Source organism: Sylvia atricapilla, chromosome 2, assembly GCF_009819655.1.
Source record: "Sylvia atricapilla isolate bSylAtr1 chromosome 2, bSylAtr1.pri, whole genome shotgun sequence".
Lineage (NCBI taxonomy): Eukaryota > Metazoa > Chordata > Aves > Passeriformes > Sylviidae > Sylvia > Sylvia atricapilla.
The window spans coordinates 9,050,980-9,073,672 of record NC_089141.1 but is presented as its reverse complement, the minus strand read 5'-3'; the positions used below and the strand labels follow the sequence as shown (position 1 = coordinate 9,073,672).

Genomic DNA, 22,693 nt, shown 5'->3' with positions numbered 1-22,693 from the left:
AATGTGCTGCTGGCATAATAAGGTCTCTAGAGCCTGGAGGGAGAGGACATCCCAGTCTGCTGGGATAGGCTATGGCCTTGAGACACCTTTCCATCCCAGGATACACTCCAGGGAAGATCATTACACTTCCAAAATTCCTGTTATTTACAGTCCTCTTTTGGAAAACTTGCTCACTTTCTTTTTGGAAAGCTCAGCCACGTGCTGTGTCCACAGGTTCAGCTCCTTTTCCTTGGAAAATACAGAAATGTTCCCCTGTCCCTGAGCAAACTGAGAATGACCAACAACGCTTCCTGAGGTTTATGAGAAACCAGAGGAAACACAGAGCTCCAGGGGAGACTCTCAGTGTTTTTGCTCTCAAGCTTCTCAGTGGATCTTGGACTCCCAAGGATATGCAGAAACGCTTCAGAAAACACCCACAACATCCAAGTTTCATCTCCAAATGCAGATTAGACTGGAGCAGGGAGAACAAGACCCATGTCCATCCCTACTTTCATTAGAAAGGAGCTGGACAGAAGTTTTCACAGGCATTTAAAATGTTCCTCTGAACAGGCTGGACAATAAACACGTGTTGTCTTCCCCAGATGTTTGTGGAGCAATATTCATAATATTGAGATAACCCTAGTGCTACAGCAGATAAAAACTAAGAATCCATTATGCTGTTGCTGTAGTGCTTTGAGCAGCCATCAGGTTTGCCTTGATGAACACTCAGAAATTATGGCTCATCATTTATTTTTCCCTCTTTCTGTGTGGCGATTAAGAGGTGAATAATCCTCATTTATCTCTGTTCCAACAGGAGGAATATTCGAAACTGTGGAAAATGAACCTGTTAATATTGAAGAATTGGCGTTCAAGTTTGCTGTCAGCAACATTAATAGGAACAGAACACTGATGCCTAATACCACATTAACCTATGACATCCAGAGAATTAACCTTTTCGATAGTTTTGAAGCCTCGAGGAGAGGTAATTATCTCAATTACTGTGTCACTTACATATGTGGTTTGTACTTTATACCTTTCCTCAGCCTGATTTCCTTTGCTGCTCTGCCTGTATCATGTGTACCAACAGAAACAGAAAATGAATCTTTCAAAGGTGTTTGAACTAAGGATCAAGCTGGGCTGGGACCTGTCATGTGCTTTGTGAATAAATCCCGATGTCCTGCCTGCATGCTCAGAGCCCCAGATGGCTGGAGGCAAGTCCAAGCCATTCTTCTTTCCAAAACATAGATTTGCCACCTGGAATTTTGCAGAAAAATGATCACAGACTCACAGGAAGCACAGTGGGATGTCACAACCTGTAATTAGCACAGATACCCATTATTGGTAAATTATTTCTTCTGCATTTGAAAAACCAGGGGCCAGTAGCCCCCCTGCCCTGAAATGTTAATGCTCAGTGCACTGGAGACAGAAATAAGTTCCTCTTTTATAAACAGCTGTAAGAATTGGAGTGGTCAAATTTGGAATTTTTATGCCTCTTCTTCTTTTTTTTTTCCTGAGAAGGAAAACTATGGCCCAGTTTACTCCCATCTAATTGACTTGCAGGCCAAAACAAAGAGAGGTAATGAGTCACAACCTTCCTTAAGCTCCATATGTTACTTGGCCTCTTGGAAGCAAGCTCAAGACTTGTTTTATAACATAAAATGTTACAAAGAGCAGCCCAGTTCCTGAAACTGGATTTGCTAGAAGGTTGGAAAATAAAAACCAAGCTGGTGAGCTGTCACCTTTCAAACATCTACACTACCAAATTATCCTTGTGCTACTTCAGTTTCTTAGTAAGAGTGGAAAAAAGGAGAAAGATTTCAAAGGACACTAAAAAGAGCTTTAAATGGCATATTTTCATTCTTTTCCAGTTATCAGCTATATGCTGGAGCTACATGGTATAGAATCTCAGGCATGGTGGATTTATAATCTGTGTAATCCAGGTTGATACAGAATTTCAGATTCCCTCTAGAGTGAGAATCTCTTCTGTGCCTGTTGTGAAAGCGCCTTCTCCATTTAATATGTAGGAAGTTGTCAATCTACATGCAAGAAACTCACACAGACAGCAGTAATTTCTTCTTATCATGAATTCTTGAAGTTTTTTACGGAATTTGCACGTTAAAACCTGTGATCCTATGGAAAGGCTTCTGAACTAAACCTGGAAACCCTGTGCACTTCATGCTGTCTGTGAAACACTCGTCTGTAGAATGGAAACAGAAAATAATTGATTTTCTGTCAAATTCTATTACAGCCAGAGAGCTAAATATGAATTTAAAGAATCTGAGCTCATTGTGGAAGTTGGTGTATTAAATGTTTCACTCAGAGTAATTTCCAAACTTCCCACCCTCACAAAGAGAGCAGCCCTGCAGCTTAGTGCAAGAGCCTTGGTAAAAACACTGGCAGTAAATTTTACCCATGGACAGAAATAACTGATATCACTTCATCTCCTGTCTGCCAGCCTGCAAAGACATGGCAGAGAAAGAAAAATGCAAAGACAGCTCCAGGCAGGGTTCTTCAGGCTGAGATGTGGGCAAAAGGAGGAGGAAACCTTTGTTGATGCATTTGGCTGATTTGGAGGAGTATAAAATGTCAGAGTGTGGGGGTTCTTTATTTCCCTGTGCTGTTACCAAGGGCTTTAGGCATTCCTATCTGCTTTGTAAACACAGATTATGGAGAGCAGTGAATCCTGGTGCCCTTTGCTGCTCGTGTCCCTGCAGCAGCCTGAAATTAGAGCAGCTCCCCCAGGTGGAAAGGTGCCAGTCCCAGGGGGATCCGTGGAGAGCCTGCTGTGGCTCCAGGGATGAATTACCTGACACTCTGCCGTGGAACTTCCTTCCTGTGACATTCCTTTGGCAGCCAGAGAGCTCCTGGTTCCTGCAGGACAGAGCCATTCTGAGAAAGGCAGTTCAGGAATCCATGTGATCTGCAAGGCAATGAGCAGAGAAGGTTTTATTCGCAGCAAGCAAGGTCAAGGACACAGAGCTGATCAGTAAAGCCATTTTCAGAACCACAATCAAACCCGAATCACTAAGGTCAGAAAAGACCTCTGAGCCCATCGAGTCCCCGCAGTGCCCGATGCTCACCTTGTCCCCAGCCCAGAGCACAGAGTGACACCTCCAGGCCTTCCTTGGACACCTCCAGGGATGGGCACTCCAAACCTCCCTGGGCAGCCCCAATGCTTAACAACCCCTTCCATGGAGAAATTCTTGTGCCATGCAATCCAAACCTTCCCTGGCCCGGCCTGGGGCGGTTCCTTCTTCTCCTGTCCCTGTTCCCCCTGGCTGTCCCCTCTGGTCAGGGAGTTGTGCAGAGCCACAGGGTCCCCCCCTGAGCCTCCTTTTCTCCAGCTGAGCCCCTCCCAGCTCCCTCAGTCTCTCCCTTTACCCTGTAAATCACCCCTGAACACCTCAGGAACCACTGGGCACAGCTCTCAGTGGCTCTGGGAGCAACGCCGTGCTCTGTTCTCACTTTGAAGCGATGGGGATGGCTGGAGGATAAAAGCTCTCCGTGAGCATCCCTCATGTGCCTTGCTTTGCCCACTAAGAGCTGGCTGTCCCCTGTGTCCCCAGCCTGTGACCAGCTGGCCCTGGGCGTGGCAGCGCTGTTTGGGCCCGCGCACAGCTCCTCGGTCAGCGCCGTGCAGTCCATCTGCAACGCCCTGGAGGTGCCTCACATCCAGACCCGCTGGAAGCACCCCACCGTGGACAACAGGGACGCCTTCTACATCAACCTGTACCCCGACTACGCCGCCATCAGCAGGGCCGTGCTGGACCTCGTGCTCTACTACAACTGGAAAATCGTCACCGTGGTCTACGAGGACAGCACAGGTCAGTGAGTGAGTGAGTGAGTGAGTGAGTGAGTGAGTGAGTGAGTGAGTGAGTGGTGCTGGGCTGCAGAGTCCACCAGGCCCTGGGGCAGCTCACTCTGTGTGCCCTCAGTGGGTTACAGGAGAAAAAACCCCATCCTGCTGCTGCCATGGCCTTCAGAAAGCTGCTCGCTTCACCAGACCCCTGGGGTTTGAGTAGTCAACAGTCACTCCCAGTTTGCTTCCTGGTTGTGGAACCCATAATGCAGCTCCAAACTGATCCTAGGATCCCAGAGCCTGCAGATCACCCAGTCCAACCCTCCTGCTGAGTCAGGGTCACCTGGAGCAGGTGACACAGAACCCTCCAGGTGGCTTTGGGATGCCTCAAGAGATGGAGACTCCACACCCTCCCTGGGCAGCTGTTCCAGGGCTCTGGCCCCTCCATGGACAGAAGTTCTTCCTCAGGTTGAGGTGCAACTTGTTGTGTTTCAGTTCATGGCCACTGCTCCTCATCCTGTCACTGGCAGAGCCTGGCACCATCCTCTGACAGCCCTTGGGGATATTTGTGTGGGTTGATGGGGTATTTGTGTGGCTTGATGGATATTTGTGTGGGTTGATGGGGTATTTGTGTGGATTGATGGGGTATTTGTGCGGGTTGATGGATCCCCTCTCAGCCTTCCCTTCCCCACACTGACCAGACCCAGCTCCCACAGCCTCTCCTCACAGCAGAGATGCTCCAGACCCCTCATCCTTTCTATGGCTCCCACTGGACATTCTCCAGCAGTTCTGATAAATCTAGACAGAATAAAAACAAGGAGAGGTCTTTTCCAGCTGACCCCATACCCAAATTGGCATTCCAAAACACCAAGTGCTGTGTACCTGCTCAGCTACAAAGACATCTGATATTAAAGAGATTTCATTTGCAGAGGTGTTTACAAAGTAAATTAATCATCAATCATCGTATTAACTCAGAGTCAGGGAAGTAAACATGTCAACTTTGATCAGTATAAATAGTCCTTGGATTTGGGGTTAGAGTGATGCCAGTTAACTCAAGCTCTTTTATTTCTCATCCCTAATGCTGGACATCATTTCACCACAAGAAATAAAACCATCTCAGCCAGGTTGGATGGGGCTCAGAGCACCCTGGTCTCATGGGAGGTGTCCCTGCCCAGGGCAGGGGGTGGCACTGGATGGGCTCAGGCTTTTGCCATGTCCTCCAGAAAAATAGCTGCAGTTCTTTCCACTGCTGCTTTGGGTTGGCAAATCCCTTTTTTTTTTTTTTTTTTTTTTTCACCACACTTGCGCTCAAGTACTTTTTGTTGCTGGGAAGACAAACACCAGTTCTCAGTGTGAGGTGTGGATGAGGCAAAGGCTTCCCTGGACGCCAGACTCGTCCTCCCAAATCTGAGTTTGCCTTCCTAGAGCTGCTGTCCCCGGGCATTGCAGCCAGGAACAAGCCCTGGGTACAGCCAGGCTGCACTGTCCCAGCCAGGGGACACCAACCCCTTTCTCAGTGAGAGCTGGGAGCCCATTCTCATCACAACCAGCTCCAGTGGGTTCCTGTTCCTCAGCTGGCTCCTGGCCAGCTCCCGGTGTGTGCAGCGTTTCCAGCTGAGTGCTCAGAATGTTTCATGTTCTCTGCTGATTGTTGGTACTCAAAAACCTGTGAGAAACAGGCCTGGCCCTGCGAGGGCGGGAAAGCAGCTTTTTCCCCAAGAATGATGCCAGTACTGAGTGAAAGCCAACAGCCCTGCACTCAGCAAGCCCTGAGCACCTCAGAGGGAAGAGAGAGCTGTGGCTGGCCTTGGATGTGCCACTCAACCAGGGGCATTCACACCCCACACAAATATTATCCTTCACTCCCAGCAGGACAGGCAGGAGTTTCTTCGTTTTAATAAATAATTTGCTTGATTTTTGTTCAAGAAGCGCTCCTTGCCCTGTGTTCTCTCTCTGCATATTTTTAAGGCAGCCTTTCACTCCCCCTCAACAGGAGATCAGGAATTTTTTGTGGGTGAATTGCATTCTGGATAATGAGAGGCTGTAATCACACACCTCAAAGAGCTCTTAACTGTGTTCCCTCGGTTTTGGAGGCAGTGCAAATTGCACAGGAGTGCTGAATTAGCCACTGGAACTGCACTGTGTTTAAACACTTGGACAAGACTCTGGCTGAGCTCCACTGACTTCAGCTAAGGCATGGAAAGCTGGGCCAGCTGAACACTGAGCCAGAGAAATCACCTGTGTTTGAGGACGTGGAGCTGCATCTCAAAAGGTTCCATAAGATCTCACAGCTGCTGAGTGACATCAGGCAGGAAAGTCAGGAGGAGGTTTCCTCAGTTCATCTTCTTGCTGTTTGGCATTGGAATAAGAATGAGCTGCACAGGAAGAAACCTTATTTGATTTTTATGTCTCAGTTTAAACATACTACAATATGTTTATACTGTATTACACCAGTGCAAACATATCCTGTAGTCAACCAGTTAAAAACACCTTTCAAAGTATTTAGATGTCAAAGCCAAGTATAAACATGGGTATGAAAAGCTTTAATAATATTAGCAAGGAAGCTGGCAAATATGGAACTAGCAATTATCCTTAGGGAGTGTGGAGTGTGAGAGACCCTGCTTAACCAACAATAAATCCTGACACACGATGGTGATCGTTGCCTGTCATTTTTCAGGTCTAATTCGCCTGCAGGAGCTCATCAAAGCCCCTTCCAGATACAACATCAAGATCAAAATCCGGCAGCTGCCCTCTGGGAACAAGGATGCCAGGCCTCTGCTGAAGGAAATGAAGAAGGGAAAGGAGTTCTATGTGATATTTGACTGCTCACATGAGACGGCGGCAGAAATCCTCAAGCAGGTACCGGGGCCGGGGAGGCAGAGCTCCACATGGGCCCTGTTCCCTGAAATCTGTCAGCCCCTCTGATTCCTCTGGCTACCAGCACTGCAACCAAAGGCACTCCCCAGCCCGGGCCAGGGCACTGTGATGCAGGGACAGAAATGACAACAAAAGGCGCAGCAGCCCAGGGCTGCACAGAGCCCCCGACACCCCCATGTGTGTCCCACAGGAGCAAACAGGCTTTTCTTTCTGACATACCAGGTTCTGCCTGATTAGGGACATCACTGCATGTGTTTCAGCTTGTCCTGGTATAATCAACAGAGTTTTATTTCTTTCCCAAAAAAAAAACCCCAAACACCAAAAATAGACTCCCCCCTAAAAAAAAGGCAGAATCAGAAGGAAAAACTATCCTTTAAAACAATGGAGGGTTGTTGTGTGAGGGTAGGCCGGCCTGAGTGTGAGATTTGGGCAGCCACAGCAGGCAGGGACAAACACAGGCTGACATTAATGGGCTGGGACATTCCCAGGGGCACACAGGGAGTGGTGGGAATTAGAATTCACTGGTGTCACTTGCTGTATATTCCTCGACAATCAAAGTCTAAAGCCCAGTGTGTTGACCTGCAGGAAATAGCTCCATACATTTGGAGGACAGTTCCCTTCTTGCTGCACATGCAGGCGTGAGGGATGAGTTAGTGTTTCTCCTGCCAGTCAGTCTGATGGCATACCCTGATCCCAGAAGAGCACCATAAAGCACCATGAGTAAATGCCCGTAAAGGTCCCTCTCTGTTCCCATCCCAGAAGGTTTTACTGAAATATTTAAGTTCTGCAGAGCAGCTTTTGCTGCCAAAGTTGGTAAGGAAAGTTACTGCATTCGTGTGTGGAGCCTGGAATCTTGCTCTCCAGGCTGGAGAAACTTGGGGCTTGCAGAATCCTAGGTTAGCTGCAGCACACAATTCCTGTGAGCTTGTAGGGTGAGATTTCCTGTTCTCAGGAATGCTCTCCTGTATTAGATGTTGGGAATTTCTCGGTGTGAATGATTTGAGGTGGGGAGGGGACTGCAGCAGCACTGTTTGGGCAGGGGGAGTGGGCTGTCCCCCCACTCTACTCCCTGCAGGGATGCCCAAAAGTGCCCCACTGATGGCTGCTGCAAAAGGAGATTTGTGGGGGAAGAGTTAAGTTGCCAACACAGATTTTGAAGGACCAGCAAGATGAAGGTGCAGATGTCTGGCACCCTGCAGGAGGCACAAAGCTTCCAGTATGCCAGGCTGAGTATGGAAAAAAAAACAAAAACAAAACCTGGGTGTCAAAGGAAGAGGAGGGAGTGATGAAAGATGCACTAAAGCAGGGCAAAGCAGCAGAAAGGTATGTGTGGGATATGGATCAGCTAGACAAGTGACAGGCTGCAGATATAGATAATGCTCTCCAGTGCCTGAAGAACTGGGGGAAGGAGAGGGAATGACAGTGTGGGAGAAAACAGGAAAATTGAGAGAGGTACACCTGTGGGTCGGTGCTGTGGAAGAGGAAATAACATAAATATAAGCTAGAAAGAAAGGGAAAATGGCTTTTCTGTAAGCTAGGTCTGTGGCTGAGCATAGATGCTGGCAGCAATAACTCAGGGCTTGAGTTGTTCCCTGCCAGAGGCAGCTGTGAAATGTGCCGGCGTGGAGGGCTCTGAATTCCTGGGGCACTCCCCTGATTGCAGGTTACAGGAAGAGCCCAGCTCACCTCCCCATCCCTGTGCTCACAAACCCCTCTGTCATCCTATCCTGGATGGAAGAAAGAAATCAAACACTGGAGAAGTCATTTCAGTGAAACTCTGTGATAACAGTAGAGAATATTTCTGACTTTGCAAACAATCCAATAGACATCACAGGAAAAAGAGATATTGTTAAATTATGTAAGATTTCTACAAGGAGCAGGACTCAGGATCACCTAAAGCTGTCCCCAAGGCAACTCTTTCCTGTCTGTTCACTCTGTTTAGGTAATGTAGGTGTTGAGTAGCCCACGGAGCACAGAGGGGGCACCAGCCATGGCACTGCTTGTTACCAAGGGAGGGAGGTGCCCAAAAGCTCCTCTGGGAGCAGGAGGATTAGCCCAGAACTCTGCTGGAGCTGTGCTGGCAGTGTGTGCACCAGGGACCTCTCCACTGGCCTCCTCCAGCCTCTGCTTTACAAAGCACCACAAAAGACAGATTCCTTCTCTAATTTCTCCTTATTTATGGCTTCCACTAAAAGCCCATCAAGCCACGCTTCCTTGTGTGCACAACAAGAGCAGGTAAATCAATAACCTAATTCAACCAAAATCCAGAGCCTGCACTCAGCTGAACAAGCTGTTCTCTGAACTCCCACGTTTCCCCTGCTCTCTGACATGCCCAGAGAGCCTGGATTTCCTCAGCCCATGGTCAGCCCCACGAGGCCTGGCCCTCCTTTGCTGGTTATGGCATTTACCTGCAATATTTGGTGGACAGAGGCTTGCTGCTCTGTCTGCATTAGACAATCACTCCCTGAGTAAATTAAATCTTGCTCTTGCAAATTGCCATCTGTTTTCTGCACAAATCCTGCATCTTATCCTGCACACTATTCAGTCTGGCATTGCTTTTTGTATGAGGAACTTGGCTGAAGAGGTCAAACTGTTGTGCTTAGCCCCGAGTTTGTGCTAACACCCCAGGAAAGAACACAGCTTTTACTGCTAGGCAAACTCATCTCTCAGAAAGTACCTCCCTGCTACCCTTACCTTACCTGCTCCTTTCTTCACACCCCCAAAATACACTGGAGGAAGTGTACTGTATATTTAATCAGGTTTAAGGATCCTCTCACAGAGCATCCTGGAGAGACGATGTGACAGACAAGGAAAAGGATCATTAATTCAGTTCCCCCGGAAGGCTGAAAAACCAGGTGTCACCATGGAGCACATTCCTGGTACAGTAATAGACGTGAGAATAGAAAACTGCAGCTCCTGACTGTGCTCCTTCGAAGAACCTGGCAGGTAGGCTGGAGCCCACTCCCTGCTAAGAAAAGGCAGGATTGGCTCTGTTCCCACTTCCACAGGAGAAAAAGCAGTGGCAGATCCCCCAGGTGCCCTCCTGTGGGTGAGAAGCAGGGATGGACTGGCCTTAGAAAACAGCGGGGCTAATTAATTGGAAAATGAAATGCATTTAATGGTCATGAAATTAAATGATAGCTTGAGTGAGGGAAATGCAGAGTGAAATGCATTTAATGGTCATGAAATTAAATACTAGCTGGAGTGAGAGAAATGCAGAGTGAAAGCAAGAACAAGATTTGATGCAGTTCCCACTAATGCACTTGCCCATCATTCCAGTTCCAGCCCACCTCGAAGGCAGCCTGACAATGGATCTAAATGAGGCAGGGAGTTTTTTTCCAAGTTGAACAAACGCAAGATAGAGCTGGGATGTGATTCAAGCCAGGAACAGGGCACCCAAAAGAGATTTTCAGACAAAAGAGAGAGTATTTTTATCTAGTCTCTGTTGGCTCGCCATATATCATTTGACCAGAGACTCTTTTGGATTCACTTCATGGTTCATGACCCACAGCTGAAAGTGCACAGCTGCAAAGGACAAGGCCCAGGCTCCTGATCTGGAATGGATAATTAGAGATGGAAGTGTCTTTATCTCCCATTGTCCAACCAAATCTGAGTTTGGCTGAAGAACAAATGTTATACAGGGAAGGCTGGGCAGGAGATGTACAAGGAGAATATTTGAGGCTGATTTCCCTAGTTTACATTCATCTGAGTTCCACTGTAAGTAAAAGCTATTATTATTTAAATAGGACATTTGTATCAGGTGCATAATTATTTACATAATTACATGCAAAGTTGTTTCAATAGAATGTGCAATGAAACCTCATCTCAGTTTCCAGTGGGCAGGCACACAGAGATGTTGCCTTCCCCTCTCTCTGCTGGGTTGCCTCTCTGTCAGGTCACCTGCTTTGTCAGGTGCTTCAGGGGTGTCCCAGCCTGAAATCCATCCTTGGTCTGACATCCTTGTTGTCCGGCTCCTGTGTCTGCTGTGCTGCAAACACTCAGCAGAGGAGCCCTGCAAACTCCTGTTTCCACAGACAGGAGCATCCAGGGAATTAAGGTTTGAGGGTTATTGATGCTTTGGGATGTCCAGCATGATTCTCAGCATTCCTCTTGCTTTTACTTTGACTTAATTCCATCTCCTGTTTTCCTGCATCAGAGCATTAAATCGTCCTTCAGTGTGAATTTTGCTTAGCAGCCATATTACCTTTAAACGTAAATTATTATTGCCAGCTCTGTTTGATCCTCGAATAAGAAGCTCCTATTTAGTACCTAATACACATGTCACGGGCATGTCAAAGTGCTAGATAGCTGTTAGCTAATTATCATCCTTAATGACTGAGAGAGGGGAAGACAAACAGTTGAGGCTGTTCTCTCCAGGAGCTTTGCTTCTGTTTGTTGTTTGAGGTTTGGGGGTTTTGCTTGTTTGTTTGGGCATTTTTTTTTCTTTTTTCTTTTTTGGTGCCCTGTTTTGGGGTGGTTTTGCTTTAAAGAACAAATGTGTAGCATGACTTTTGCGATCGTGATCATTCACAGCTCTGTGTGTCCTGCCAGCTCTGTTCCCAGGGCGATCAATATTCTCCTAAAAGCTTCCATGCAGAGCGTGTCCAGGAGGCAAACACTCCTCCTGTCAGGCTGCTCTCCTGGCTCAGCTACCTCCAGCAGGGCAGATGCAGCAGCAAAAGCTGGGAGATGCTCCCCAAACAGCCAGGCTACACCTGGTGATGGCTGCAGTAAATGTGTCTGCCCTCCTTGTGGGAATTTGCATTTCAGGGCATTCCCGGGGCAGCACTGCCGTGCGGGCAGGTCGGAGTTTGTGCTCTCTGGCAGCAGAGGTGCAGTGGCCTCTCAGCTCTCCTGCCTTAGGCTGCAATCCGAGCTGGAATGAGTCAGTCACTTCAGCCTGGGCACTTGGATCCCCCCGTGTAAACTGCTGAGAACTTGTTTTCACCCTAAAGCACCACCATGGCCTGACTGCAAACATCCTGCACTGCACCTAAGACATTTGGGCATCTCCTGCGCTCAGCCCATGGCAGTTTAACCTGGCAGCTGCTCTGAGCCCCACAGGGTCACAACGGGGCTGTTTCAGTGCAGTTTCAGCTCAAAGGAGAAGACCTGCATCATAAAAATCCCATAAATTTGGCACCTCCTTCGCCAAGCCACAGAAATCCAATGGCTCCAGGGAAGGGGACTGAGTCCAGCCAAGTCGGCTGGGAAACAACACACACAAAAGTTCTCCTGGATGCAGCCCTGTATTGTTATCTGTGCATAAACAGGGAAGGAACAGCAGCCTCCAGCTTATTCTACAGGTAATAAAAGAGCTCCAAGAAACAGAATGGAAGAGGATTAATAAAATCAGAAATAAAAAAGGCAATTTTGATGTGTAAATCCAGCGGAGCATTTCAATGAAATAGTTGCCTTCTGGCTTGACTTTTAGTGGCTGGAAACGGATCAGTTGTTTGCGATTAACACTGAGCTGGTTTTATTATCTGCTGCAGCTCAGAAAGTTCAGGGGATTCCTTCTCCCTTTCTTTCTCTCTTTTTTTTTTTTTTTTTTTTTTTTTTTCTGGTTTATGTGAGGAATTGCCATAGACAATCACTCAAGTGATGCTCAGAGTCTTCTGCCAGGAAAGGGAATTTTGGGCAGCCAAATCCCACTATTTCCCCGTGCCTTTCAAACAGCTATTCAGGCACTCCAAAAACTGCCCTGAAAGGGTATTAACAACAGAACCTTACATTGCTGTGACCAGGACCGAGCAGGAGTTAACCTTGGTCTGTGCTGCTATGGTAGCAATGAGTTCCTAAGCAGTTTCTCAGTTTATACTTCCTCCTCCTCCTCCTCCTCACAAGATCCCAGAGAGGGCAGAATTCTCCCGTGCTGCCGAGAGCGTGTGGGGACGTGAGGACAAGGGGAGGAAGGCTGCAGGGAGGCTGTGGAGTAGCCATTTACCCACACACCCTCGGCACTTATGGAAGCGTTCCCACTGGTTTTGTTAATATTCCCACTGGTTTTGGAAACATTCCCACTGATTTTAGGGAGGGCAGAGGGATCAAAGCGCATCCTTCAGGAACTGTCCTGCAGCGCATGGGCTAGGAAGGAAAACCTCATCCTCCTCTGCCTGAGGTGGCCATCAGTGTCCATGTAGACCTCCTGAAGGTCAACCCAGCCCAAGATTTCTTCCATCCCAGCTCTTTTGGCACCCTCCTGCTGACTCACTTTCCCCAGTGGAACAAAAGGCATTTGGAGAAACTTCCTTCTTTCTGTTTTCCTCCTTTGCTCCTGAGCTCTTACCAGTGTCCTGTCCTCACCTGGCAGCAGAATACAAAAACCTGCCCCTAAGCACTTCTCCCTACAAACTGTGTTGTCTGCTAATAAATTCCTTTTTAACGCTTCCAGACTGCAGACTGAAGGATTTTAAAAATAAGCATCTCGTTATCTCTAGTAATTTTTCATGTCCTGGAAGTTTTGCAATCTTTAATCTCTTTCCTGAGCAGAGGTGACAAACACACCATTTAAATACAACAGGATATTTTTGGCTCCTGAAGAAAAATGTAGGGTTTATTGCAATCAAGCTCTCATGACCTGTGATGCTTTTCAACCTTGTTTTTCAAAGATACTGCAGCACACTGGGAGCTTTCAGAGTAAAGTACCTTCACCTTTCCATCTCTTTCACAGATTCTCTCCATGGGAATGATGACAGAATACTACCACTACTTTTTTACAACACTGGTAAGGAACACTTATAAACATCTGGGGGGTGGAATTTCCTCTGTTTCAGAAAAGACAGCTAAACTTGCTCCTATTTCTAGGAGATCTTTGTTGCCATTGGTCAAGGAAACCCCTGGAGAATGGGTGCTAACAGTCCTTAGGAATATCAGGACCCACAATTTCTTAAGAAAGCTGTTTGGCCCCTTTTCTGGGGCTGGCTAACATTTCAATGCAGTGAAAATTAATGGAAATATGCTGATTAACAAGAAACCATCGGTTCAGATGGATCAGAGTAAAACAAAATAAAGAATGGAGGGCTTTGCACTGTGAGCCCTGCTGGTTCATCACTGTTTAATTGTTCCATTTACTTAAAAATACACAAAATCACAAACGGATAAAAGCACTCAGGAAATTCTACAAGATTCTTCTCCTGCCCTATAAATGCCAGGCTCTGAAGCATATGGAGCCTGCATGCACTGATCTATCCATCCCACAGCGTGGCAGAGCTGCCTGGGGAGGCAGGCCAGGGGAAAATGGGATCCATAAGCAGCCAAAGCACAGTGCTCGCCGCATCTCTCGGAATTTTCCTCCCCTGAGCTCGGAAAGAAACTCGACCCCAGCCAGCTAATTCCTCATGTCAGCCTGTCAGAGCTGCAGCACTGCTGTAAATTAAAATGTGCAGGTTGGTTGCAAAGCAGTTCTGCTGTGGGGAACTGATCTTTCCGTTCCCCAAAGCAGATGTGTGCTCTGTCACCCATCTCACACAGCTCTGGCTCAGTCAGGTCTCACACGGGGGCTGTGGTGGGCACAGGGGAAAAGCCCCACAATTTCCTTTCCAAACGGTCGTGTTTGTGTTCCTGCCGGTGCTTTAGGACCTGTTTGCCCTGGACCTGGAGCCCTACAGGTACAGTGGGGTGAATATGACGGGATTCCGGCTGCTGAACGTCGAGAACCCGCAGGTGTCATCCGTGGTGGACAAGTGGTCGATGGAGCGGCTGCAGGCGCCGCCCAAGCCCGACTCAGGGCTCCGGGATGGCACCATGACAGTGAGTGAGCAGCCACGCTGGCAGGGTGGCACAGGGACAGTGTCCTGGCACGGGGACAGTGCCCTGCCATGGGGACAGTGCCCTGGCACAGTGCCATCCTTGGTCCCACCGCTGTGAAACCTGAAATGCTGCCTCGCCTCTCCCATCGCCTGCTGCACCGTGCAGGGAAAACACAGCAGGACATGGAATTGCCCTGGTGGGTGAGGGATTTATAACCTGCAGGGCCCACACGTGTGGGAAGGGAGCAGCATTTTCAAATGGGTAAAGTGCACTTTCTCCTCATTTCCATCTCCACAGAAACTTTGGCTTTTGAGACGTAATTCAAAGAGAGATGAAAGGCATCATCAAGGCAGGGAATGAGGATTCCTGACCAGCAGTCCCCCAGGGACGAGAGGAAAGAATAGGAACAATTACATAGATACCATGACTGCATTCACTTTGGCAGGGTGAAGGGTCACCATCTCTTTGCAGTATGGGATAATATATCTCATGGACTGAGTGTAGTTCCAAGCAGTAAGAAACAGACTTTCCTGCAGATGATTGCAGGGAAAATTTCAAAATGTCTTAACATCCTGAGGAGAAATGCAGTAAGTGTGCTGTCCCTGGCATTGCACACACTGGTGCTGCTTTGGGCAGTGTCACTGTGCCCACTTGTACACCTAAAGCAGAGAGAAAATTGTCCCTGGGAACTCCTGATGGGAATTCTCCCAGAAATCCCCCAAATAGAACACTGGGAAAAGCAAAGTTCTCACCTCTCTTCTGCTCTCCTTGGTGTCCTTGACTGTTGTCATCTCCTTTGCAGCTTCAGAATCTCAGTGTCCTTGATGCACTGGCACAGCACAAGGGAAGCCTCTCCCTCCTTGCTGGGACCATTTAAATATTCCTGGCAGGTTCCAGTACTGCCCACTTTGATGGAGAGCTGCACCACTGCTGCATTTCATGTGACAGTAAGGCTGTGACAGGCGGCACAGTGTGCAGAGATCAGGACTGTACATCCTGTTATTAACTCAGGATTTATCCCTTCTGGTTCATGCTCTGCTGTTTGCCCTGAAAGCAGCTTGTGGGAAGTCAGCATGGCACAAGCAAGACAGCTCCGAATTCAAGTCCTGATGGATGCCCAAACTGCACCCAGAGGCAGAGCTGGTCTAATGAGATCACTGGCTTCCTTTGTGGTGGTTTCAACAGCACACAAAAATCTGAAAAACAAATTCCAGGAGCTCTGAGTCTCCTTCTGACATAAAGGCAAAGAAATCAGGGTGAGGTGATTGCCTTTGCAAAATGAGGTGACCTGTTTCACCCTCCAACCCTAAACAGAGCCACAGTGAGGGGAGCAGGGACAAGCCGAGGGAGGTGGCACAAGGACAGGACTGAGCAGCCAGGCCTGGCAGTGCTGTGACACCGTGTGCTCAGGGCAAAGCATCAGCTCTCCCACCCAGAACAGACTGAGGAGAGAGGAGCTTTCTCACCAAGCATCTCCCCCCAGGGTCTCTGGGCCTGGGGCACAGGCAGAGCCAGTAAAATCCAATCCTGAGGGCCCAGTCCAGTGTAAAAACTGGGGTTTCCTGACATGGATGGGAATATTTCCTCCGATTTTGAGAGATTTGGGGCCAGCCTGAGGTCAGCACACTCATTCCCTGAGTCTGCTCGGAACTGTCTGTTGCGAGACACTGAGCAGTGAGAACAGCTGCTATTGTCTCCTCCTGCCTGACTCATCACTCACAATGTTTTCTGATCTCACAATTTGCTCCCATTGTGGAGCTTTATTTTGGGCAGATTCTGACAAGCATATCAAGACCAATTCCTCTTCTGTACTGTCTTAAGGGTCCTTAAATTCAGATACATTTGAACAAAACCCTCGAATACTGGTAATGCTGATGCTGTTGTAATTCACTCGAGTAAATGGTACAGACAAAGAATCAAATGTATTAATTTCCCAGAGGAATTGCAGGCAGAGAAAAATAGAAAACTGATCAGCTCTGTAGTTCCTACAGAGGAGTCCAGTTTCTCATCTGCAGAATTACTGCCTTTTTTTTTCAGGCCCCTGGTTAATTATTCATTAAGTTTACCTGAAAGGCAATTTGTGCAGCATCATTAAGGGTGACACAGCCATTCCCACCTCACTGTGAGAGCACTGAGAGATGAAGGTGAGACTTCTCTGAAGAGACAAAGTGGGACAGAGCGTGGGATGTCAGTTTGAGGCCGTGCCTTTAAACCCACAAACCCACTCTCAAAATAACACCGACTGCACAAAGAGCACCCAGTAAATTTGGCAGCTGAACCCACGGGGTAATATTCAAGGATCTAAGGGCTGTAGTGGGAAGTTAGACGCGTGAGGCCAAGTTAATCCCCCCTAAAACACAGCTCAGAAGGACACTTCCCCTCTCTCTAGGACATCACTGCACAAAAGGCAGGATCCTGGGGGGCGGCAGACACCTGGGCAGCGGGATGTGTTCGGGGGATCAGCGGCATTGGCTTCCCTGGAGCGCAGGGCCTGAGAGGAAGCAATCTCACAAGCAGAGTGCCTCATACACCTGAGGCATCTTAAACCCGCTCTGCAGCCTGCCCGCCACCCCCTGAGCCACTCTCCCTGGGGCAGCTTCCCTCCCGGTGCTGAAATGGCTGGGGAAGCGAGGCGAAGAGGCGGGTTTGAGCTCTCCCGAGGCGGGCCCGGCTGTCCCGGGACAGGTTTCTGGCAGAGCGGGGCCTAACGCGGCCGTGTCTCCGCAGACGGACGCGGCGCTGATGTACGACGCCGTGTTCATGGTGGCCGTGGCGTCCCAGCGCGCCGCGCAGCTCGCCGTCAGCTCCCTGCAGTGCCACCGCCACAAGCCCTGGCGCTTCGGGCCGCGCTTCATGAACCTCATCAAAGAGGCAAGTGCACAACCTTCCCTCCTGGCAAGTGCTGCCATCCCTCCTCACCTCCTTCCCCGCCTCGGGCTGCTGCTCCCCGCGCTGCTCCCGCTCCTGCTGTTCACGGGAAATTGTCCCTCACCCTCATGGCAAAACCCCCGAGTGACGGGCACAAGGCTCTGCCTTCCCTCCCGGTCTTACCAGCGTGCGGCTAAAAACATGGTCAGAGCTCCCTAAGGTTTTTTATTCGCTTAATGGTTTTTTTTTTTTTTTTGTGGGTGTTGATAGTTTCTAAAAAATATGAGGTAGTTACGACGGTTGTTGTGGAAATTGAAAGAAAAGGGAGTCTGCAGCTCTGTCCTCGCTTCCCTGTGTAATTCCAGTTGTTTTGCAGATTGTTTGATCAGTCGTCAGTATCCAGAAAACATTGCAGCCACTATTGCTAAAGGAGGAAATTGCTTCCTGAAGCAATGCTCTGTCTTACAAGAATCCATGACTGAGCTTGCTCCTGAGATGTCCTAAAAATACGCATTTTTGTTGAAATGCCTTCACTCTTTCAAAAGTCCCAGTTTTATTTCGATTTTCAAATGGAAAATTGGGGAAGGAAATTTGGAAATTACCTTTGGGGTCATTCCTTTCCTTTGGGGAAGGAAAATTGGAAATTACGTGGAGCATCCAACACCACATTTTACTTTCTCCCCACCTCAGTCCCTGCATTTGAAGAATAATTATAATGAAATTGAAAAGTTAACAAAAAGACTTTATGTCAGCGAATGCCCCTGCAGCGATGCCCTACTTATTTTGGGGGGGTGCTGAGTATAAAACTAAGGGTTCCTGAAGCCTCAACCAGAATGTGCCCAAGAGTACCAGATGTGCCCCAGCAGATCAGTTCAAACAGTGACACAGCTCTCATTTATCATGGACAAGCAGCTTTTCTTGCATGGAGTGAGATATGGGAGCTAATTACTGATGGCCTTGCAAACAGAGTCTCTCGTGGTCAGTAAAACACTGATTTAAATACTCGGAGAGTCTTATCTTCCTGTGCTGATGTAGGGGAAAAAAAAAAAAAAAGGTGGTAAAAACAGAGGATAAGGCTTAATAAGACCACATTGCATCTCCTGTAAAGCCTGAAACACGAGTTGGAAACAAATAGCAAATACATTTGGATGTCCCTAGATCATGTCAGGCTCTGGTTTGTTCAACAGGGACAGAGGAACTTTATAATTAGGAACCAGTGAATAGGTGCAGAGAAAATAAAGTCAAGGAGCCAGAGTGGTAGCCTGGGCCCACCTAGATAGAATTTAATTTTCCTTTTTTGTGATGTGCTGCTGACATTCTGTGGAGGCATTTTACAGACTGACCTAAAGACAAACATTCAGTACTCCAGTCTAAATAGACCAGTTTCAGACAAAGAATTTGCCTGCAGTGATTCTTGCAAATGCTGGAGTTAACAAGTGCTTCAGTGGCTCCCTGGTGAGTTATTGCATTTTATTTTGGTGGTGAAAAGAACTGAGGTCACCTCATTTGCTTTGTGGGCCAGCACTGTGGAATGTCTGGGCCCAAGGCTCTGCAACAGCCCATTAAGGAGTTTTTAATGAAGAGTGAATCCTTGTCAGAAGCTGTGTCTCTCAGTGACCCAGTGCCACTCGCAGCTGAAGGATGCTCCAATCTTTGAGCCCTTCTGGAGGCATTTGTAGAGAGTGCCCCTTAGCCCTGCTCAGAGGGAAGAGGAGGCTGTTGTCTGTCTGCAGAGGGGGAACAGGGACAGAAAGGATGATCCCACCTTTTCTGAAGGAAAAATGGGGGTAAACATGAAATATGTTTATGATTGAATGATCAAGTTCTGCTCATGTCCCCTCTAAAGCATAAGATAAAGCTCCAGATTGTGATGGTTTTTCAATTATCATTGAAACCAGTGTGAGCTCCCCTTGTTCAAATCCAGCCACAATTAAAAGAACAACTGCAGAGAGAAGGACAGAGATGCAGATTGGGTTCTGAGTGACTATTAAATGCCCTCAAGCAGAACCACAGAGAAAGATCTCAGAGACTGAAAGAGATCTGAAGAGATTTCAGCTCCTGCTGTATTTCTAAGGAGATCCATGCCAAGCACTGAGAGCAGGAGTGAGAGCCATCCATCTGCATTCAGTGCTGGAAGGAGAAGAAATTGGAGGTTTTTCATTACAGTAAAAGTAGAAATTTAAATTATGACAGAAGGGAAAGCAATCCATCTGCAGAGGTATCCATCAGTTTGTTCTGTGTCCAACTGGCAGCATCTCCAAATGCAGGAGCACAAAGGATCTCGTAAGAGAACAGAACATTTCTGTTGTTTAATGGTCTTTGATTACTCCCAGAGTCATCATGTCAGAGTGTTTTCACGGGACTCCAACCCTGCAGAGTGGAACAAATAAAAAGGAGAGAGCAGAACAAGAGCCTGATGCCAGACCAGCCAGGAAATCCCCGTTCCCCTGCTCTCTGAGAGAGGGGCTGTGGGGCAGCACTGAAATCTTTATGCAATGACTGGGAAAAGATGACAACATTTTCCTCCAAAACATGAAATCAAATCTCTTCTGCTGCATCTTTTTCATTGCATTTTAGCACTGAGCCAGTGACAGGGTCTTTGGGTGCTGGCTGGATTTATTCTCTGGGCTCTGGTGCTGCAATATTCCCTTTCACCAAATTGAAACAGTTGTTTACTTTGGTAGGGCTTCTCTCACCAGTTAATTTTATATTAACACTTGATCCACTCTCACTAAGGCATTCTTTTTCCTTTGTTTCCCTTTTCATAAACTTTACCTCTAGTCCATGAAGTGCATTTCTGCTATGAACCTATTACTGGCTGTTACTTTGACCTGAAAACTCTTAATTAGGAGAGCAAACAAAACAACTGCCTGACCTGCATCCCATGGTGCTTTATTAGGAAATAAAGCTCAGCTCCCCGAGAAGACAATGAGGCTGAGGGTAATGTCAACAGGCATTCTTATTCTGAAATCAAATTTCAAGTGGAAAAACACTTATTTATGGAATTATCTATGCCCAGATTTCAAAGTAATTGCAGGATTGCATGCTGAGAATGAATACATATTGAATTGATGGCAGTTGATAAAACATTGTCTGCAAGGTGCTGATACTGTGATACCCAAAATCAAAACAAGCTGTTTGACAAAAAGATTAGGTATATTTTCTTCCAGTCTGTTTTCAGCTCATTAAATATTACCTTGGCAGTAGATTTGTTTATAAAAAACAAACAGTAAATATTATAGAGTGACTTTATCTGAATATATGGAGGATGTCTTAGTATTTGTTACACAAAACATTTTTTCAGGACGTATTTAACATATCCAGGCTTACTCAAACCCAGTGGTTACATTTCCCATGTTCACAGTCCAGTATAATCCCACCCCTCCAGCCGTGGAAAATGCACATTTCTGCTTCTAATTGCATTTCCAGTGCTGCTCAGTGAAACCCAGGACTTTTCCTGGACCTCTTCCAAGTACAGAGGCTGTGGAGCACCATAATTCTCAGTTTATCTCCACAGATAAGGCTCTGTGCTGGCAAGTGCTGAAATTCTCTTTATTCCATCAGTTATGCCAGATTTGGAGCAGGATAATGGCAAAGTCATACCCTAACTCACTGTACTCCATAATCCTGGGGGATCTCTGGTAATAAGAGGATTAATTGTATGAGCTGACAAGTTGATGTTTGCCTCATCACACACAATTTCCACTCCAAGGAGAAGCAGTATCAGTGTCACTTCCACCTGGCAGCTCTCTCTGCAATTCCAATAAAGCAGGGGCTTTTTCTTTCAAAAGGAAAGAAAACCAAAGGAAAATCAAACTGTTCTTGGTCAGTAGAAATTTGGCAGGGGTTGTTGTTGTTGTTATTTTATTTGTTATTATTATAGTGGTATTGCCACTTATGGCCTTGGGAGATTTTGTTACATAAATGTGACCTGAGGTGTTCTGAGCATTGTAGGTTTAGGTGCTCCTAAGTTTTGTAGTTTTTTCATTCAAGTGTCAGGTACCATCACCAGAAGTTTGGGAATATCAGTTCCCTCACTCTTGTAGTTAATTAGGAGTGTACATTAAATCCATAACTGATGTTCATTTTGCCTAGGAACCTCTGATAATAAATAAAGCGATTATAACCCCTAGAATTAAATATATACCATGGGTGAAAATAATCCCACAGCAAAACTGTGTAGGCAGGAAAATACTCTTATCTCCAATTAGACTTCACTCTAGCTTCTGAGTGCATTCTTCCAACAGCAAACAGTCCAGGGGACTGATTTCTGACCAAACTCACATTAAAGCCAGAGAAAAACCCAGATGATTGCTTGCCTTTAGGGAAAAGTTTCCAGATTTTTAAGTTACATTACACTTGAACAGCAAGAGAAGGAAAAAAAGAGAGAGAGAATAAAAAATCCAAGTCTGTTGTACAAAACAAATAACTGAATCAGGTCTGTGTGGGGAATTTCTCGGGTCAGTTTGCACACTGCTCCCAGGGATGGGATTGTTTGGTGTCTGTAGGGTCAGGGACTGGGCTGGGTGATCCCTGGGGCTCCCTTCCCGCTCAGGATATTTATTCCATGATTCTGTGATAAATCTGGAAGCAGCTGCACTGATTGATTGTGGGATTGAAGTGTTGGTTTGCTCTGACTGGAATGGAGGCTGCTGCATTGATCCAAGGTGGTGCAGTGGAAATTGATACAAAGACCATTTGATGGGTGGGAATTGATAAAACTCTTCTGGAGTGTTTGACCTTGGGGCACTGAGCCAGCTCCATTCTCCCGTTGTTGTCATTTCCCATCAATCTATTGATAGGGATTGTAATTGGAATATTTAACCCTAGGGTTCAGCTTGTGCTTTCCCCACAGTCCTCATCTTTTCAAGCAGTGAGAGCAGGGAGTTTCACACTGAGAGCAGGGAGCTTCCCAGTGAAAGCAGGGTGTTTTACAGTGAAAGCAGGGTGTTTTACAGCTCTCTTTAGGTTGCTTTGTGTATTTTGGCCATGGCAGGTACCTTGCAGCCTCTGAAGGTGGCTGGAGTTGTGTCTGTAACCTGTTCTGCCCACTCCCCTCTCCAGGCTGAGTAAGAAGGGGTCTGAGCAGCTGCTCACAGTGATGCTCTTTGATCACTTACCTGATCAGGTTCCAATTCAGCTTTTATGATGTCCTGTGACACTCAGTGTGTTGCCAGAAACATAAAAATTGCTATAAATCCTGTCTGTGAAGGCATGAAATCCCATCTCTGTGATACAGACACATGCAGCTCCTGGCTTTTCAGGAAGTTCTGCTTCATTTCAGTTTGTTAATTAACAAGAACTCTGCATGTGCTGCTTTCTCTGTTTTGCTTTAGAAGCAATAAAATAAAAATCAGAAATTAAATTTAGAATTCAGATGGTATCTGAAGTGTGCTCCTCACCATTAGAGTTTAAAAA

At 47.0% G+C, this 22,693-nt stretch overlaps 1 protein-coding gene across 2 annotated transcripts in view; it reads left to right on the top strand.

Moving 5' to 3' along the window:
* Nucleotides 1-821: 821 nt before the first annotated feature.
* The window catches only part of LOC136375324 (glutamate receptor ionotropic, kainate 1), a 52,056-nt gene continuing 30,184 nt past the window's right edge, over nt 822-22,693 (top strand). Inside the window, exons 1-6 of one of the 2 annotated variants that reach the window (XM_066340773.1) lie at nt 822-961; nt 3,546-3,803; nt 6,456-6,637; nt 13,329-13,382; nt 14,234-14,407; nt 17,135-17,278. In XM_066340773.1, coding sequence (XP_066196870.1) covers nt 889-961; nt 3,546-3,803; nt 6,456-6,637; nt 13,329-13,382; nt 14,234-14,407; nt 17,135-17,278 — 885 coding nt within the window. In that variant the 5' untranslated portion in view covers nt 822-888. The remainder of the gene's footprint in view (nt 962-3,545; nt 3,804-6,455; nt 6,638-13,328; nt 13,383-14,233; nt 14,408-17,134; nt 17,279-22,693) is intronic. The other variant, XM_066340772.1, reaches the window with a different exon arrangement.